Source organism: Alexandromys fortis, unplaced genomic scaffold (assembly GCF_014885135.2).
Source record: "Alexandromys fortis isolate MF-2015 unplaced genomic scaffold, M_Fortis_MF-2015_v1.1 scaffold_370, whole genome shotgun sequence".
Taxonomy (NCBI): domain Eukaryota; kingdom Metazoa; phylum Chordata; class Mammalia; order Rodentia; family Cricetidae; genus Alexandromys; species Alexandromys fortis.
In genome coordinates this window covers 83843-87473 of record NW_026068242.1, presented here as the reverse complement: position 1 = coordinate 87473, position 3631 = coordinate 83843, and the positions used below count along the sequence as shown (strand labels likewise).

Genomic DNA, 3631 nt, shown 5'->3' with positions numbered 1-3631 from the left:
TCTCTCTCTCTCTCTCTCTCTCTCTCTCTCTCTCTCTCTCTCTCTCTCTCTCTCTCTCTCTCTCTCTCTCTCTCTCTCTCTGGCCTTTAAATTGTTGCCCTCGGCCTTGACTGTTTCCATAAAGCCTGTGGCATATGTGGCCTGCCCACTTGAGCCTTTCCCTCCTCTGGCTCCAGGTGATGAGGGTGGAGGCTCCGCTGGGTGACTGGCTAGGCGCTGGAGGGGGGAGGAGCTGGCAGGGTTTTGGGGCAGCCATAAAAGGTAGGCATTCCTCTGGGTCTTTATTCTTCCCACCAGCCACCCCGTTTTTTGCCTTGTTGCAGTTTCTCTGAGGAATTGGGGTTGGGGAAGCACATATCTCTCTTAAGTCATCTCAGTACCCTGCACCTGGCCTTCTCCAGGAGTGACAGATGGGGTGACCTCAGCAACCATGGGGTGGGAGGTGGGGAAGCAGGAGGCAAGGGGTTAAATCCTCTGTTTCTGCTTCCTGTCTCCAAAAGAGGAAGCTGCCTGCAAGTCTGGGCTGGGGGCAGGATGCCTGACTCCCTGGTGTGTGTGTGTGTGTGTGTGTGTGTGTGTGTGTGTGTGTGTGTGTAGGAGGTTGGGCGAATACTTAGGGATGAGAGAAAGAGTTGGATGTTTCTGCTGTGGAGAAAAATAACACCTTGGCTGCCAGGAGGAGGCTGGGGTGTGAGGTTGAAGGTTCTGTCCTTTCCTGGCCATGGGCTCAAACCACAGTGTAAAAATATCTTGAGCCCGAGCCTTGTTAGAACTGGTTAAGACCAGCTCTCCCACCCTCTCCTGGCCTTCAGCTTGCCATTTCACCGCCGAAACTTCCCATCTTTCTGAAATGGGTTTTTTTTTGGGGGGGGGGGTCTCCTGGATAAACTGCCGTTGGCCTGGACCATGCCCCTACTCTCTTAGGGCAAGTTTGTGGCTCTTTACACCACTTTCATTACATGTATTTATTTTTATTTAATTTATGTGTGAGCGTGTGTGGGCACATGCATGCCTTGGCATGTGCGTGGAGGTCAGAGGACAACTTGGGGGTCAGGTCAGTCCTCCCGCCATGTATCTCCTGTGTGAGATCAGACTCAGGTTGTCGGACTTGGCAGCAGGCCCCTCTACTCCCTCAGCCCTCTCGACGGCCCTCTTTGCTCTACTTTGAAGCCTGGCCTGAGCCTCCTTTAGGTTTGTAGACCCTGTCTCTGTCACCACAGTACCCCCAACCCCCCTTCCTTCCTCCCAATCTGCCCTGATCATTTCCTGTCTGATTGTAACTGCCGCCCTTTCCCCGCCTCAGACCTTGTCCCTCATTTGGTCCCATGGTCTCTCAAAACTGGGGGGAGTTGAGGAGGACAGGGGTGAGTGGCGACGGTGCCCCCTCCCCGCACTCTGGCCTCTTGTCCAGTTCCCGTCACCTCTGTCCTTTGACGGCTGCTCTCCCAGCTGCTGCCTGTTGGGTTCAGGAGCCCCATACCCAGGCCCCACCCTCCCTTCCCATTTTCACAGAGCTCCCACCCCACCCCCAGAAAGGCAGAGTCTTTGGACCTCATCCCTAGTCCTAGAAGTTGGAGAGAGGAGGCCATCTGTGGGGGTGGGGGTGGGGGGGATGCAGTTTCTGAGGGTTCATTCATTTCTGCAGACCACAGAGCAAATTCACCTTCCAGCAGGGGAGACACCATAAATACCTCTAACTTTCGAATCCCACTAGATGCTCTAAAAAATGAAACTGTTGAGTGGACCAGGAAGCAGTGAGGAAGTGTCTCTGTAAGGAGCTGATTTAGGAGTGGCTTTCAAGGAGGCACAGGACTGGGGGGGGGGGGGCTGGAGGCAGGAGGACAAGTTCAAGGCCAGCCTGGCCTACTTAGCAGGTTCTGGGTCAGCTTAGGCTACAGAGTGAGATCTCTTCACAGAAAAGAAGGTTGGGGGGGGAGGAGCCCTGAGGATGCGGCTCAGTTAGTCTAGCGCTTTCCTGAGCGTAGGCAGAGGAGTTTGGTCCTAGCTTCTGGTGGTGCTTGCTTACAGCTGCAGCCTCTGGGAGGTGGAGACAGGAAGCTAAGTAGTTCAAGGGCATCCTCAGCTGAATAGGTTGAGGTCAGCCTGAGCTACAGGGGACCTTATTTCAGAAAAGATACTTGCTGGGCGGTGGTGGCGCAAGCCTCTAATCCCAGCACTCGGGAGGCAGAGGCAGGCAGATCTCTGTGAGTTCGAGGCCAACCTGATCTACAAAAGCTAGTTCCAGGACAGGTTCCAAAGCTACAGAGAAACCCTGTCTCGAAAACGCCAAAAAAAAAAAAAAAAAAAAAAAAAAAAAAAAAAAAAAAAAAAAAAAAAAAAAAAGAAAGAAAGAAAAAAGGGGGAAAAAAAGATGCTCACTGTCTAAGTATAGTGTCCTCTATTGGGAGTCCTGGCTGAGGGTGAGAAGGAGTGTCCTTTTTAGATACCCCTTGTCTCCCCTCCCCCCCAGTACCTGCCTATTGTGTCTAGCAAGTCTAGAAGAGGGAAGGGCTTTAGGGCTAGGAAGAGGTGGGCGTAGTGGGAAGGGAAGAAGACACTTAGATAAGAGCTAATTGTAAGGTGGCCTTGCCCTCCTCCTCCCCCAAGGCTGAACTGAGTCCCTAGTGTCCCCCTTCCCCATTTCACTCCTTTTATTTCAGTGCTGGGGATGAGACCCACTGTGGTATGCTAAGCTAGCACTCTGCCAACGGAGCTGTGGCCCTGGCCCTCACCCCGTGTGATGGTTCCCACTCCTCTGCCTCCAGGTGCCTGCGATCGACTCCCGCCCCAACTCCCCAGCCCTCTACTTCGATGCCAGCCTGGTCCACAAGTCTCCAGACCCCTTTGGAGCCGCAGCAGCCCAGAGCCTCAGCCTGGCTCGTTCCATGTTGGCCATCAGTGGTCACCTGGACAGTGATGACGACAGGTAGGTGGGCTCCTTCCGTGTCGTGGGAGACATGACGGTGACGCCCAGTGTCACACCTGCAGGGCTCTGCCTGGTGTATACCCTTCTCCCTAAATGAACTTGGACAGGGACTTGGCAAGCGGACCTCGCGAGGGTATAATTGCTGGGTGAAGTTCACGTAGGACCCAGTTCCTTTTCATGGAGAGAGCTGGGTGGTCCTCCTGGGCTCGGGACTGTGAAGTCAGAGTTTTTGAGTTGGAAGGAGTCATTGTTGTCAGACTTCAGAGATCTTGCAGATCTAGAGGTCATCTCCCAGCCTTAGGAATCAAATCCATTGGCCTGTGTACTGAGACAAGAATAGAAAGCGGGGGTGGGGAGGGTGGTGGTGGTGGCAGCCATAGCGGCCCCACGCGCCTTTAATCCCAGCACTTGGGAGGCAGAGGCAGAGGCAGGTGGATCTCTGTGAGTTCCAGGCCAGCTTGGTTTACAGAGCGAGTCCCAGGACAGACAGAGCTACATAGTGAGACCCTGTCTCACAAGATAAAACAAAGACAACAAAAACTAGAAAATATGGAGGGGGCAGGCGGAGACAGCTGCGGGTGTGGCTCAGCAGGTGGAGTTTTTGCTGAGCATGCCCAAGGCCTTGGGTTCAATCTCCAGTGCTGCACAAACCCCTCAGAGCCAGTATAGACAATATCATACCCTCTCTCAAAAAAAAAAAAAAAT

The 3631-nt window shown here is 53.5% G+C and overlaps 1 protein-coding gene across 1 annotated transcript in view; it reads left to right on the top strand.

Annotated features, from left to right (window-relative positions):
- Positions 1 to 2765: 2765 nt before the first annotated feature.
- The window catches only part of LOC126494003 (TSC22 domain family protein 4), an 8299-nt gene continuing 7433 nt past the window's right edge, over positions 2766 to 3631 (top strand). Inside the window, exon 1 of the mRNA XM_050131160.1 lies at positions 2766 to 2926. Coding sequence (XP_049987117.1) covers positions 2886 to 2926 — 41 coding nt within the window. The 5' untranslated portion in view covers positions 2766 to 2885. The remainder of the gene's footprint in view (positions 2927 to 3631) is intronic.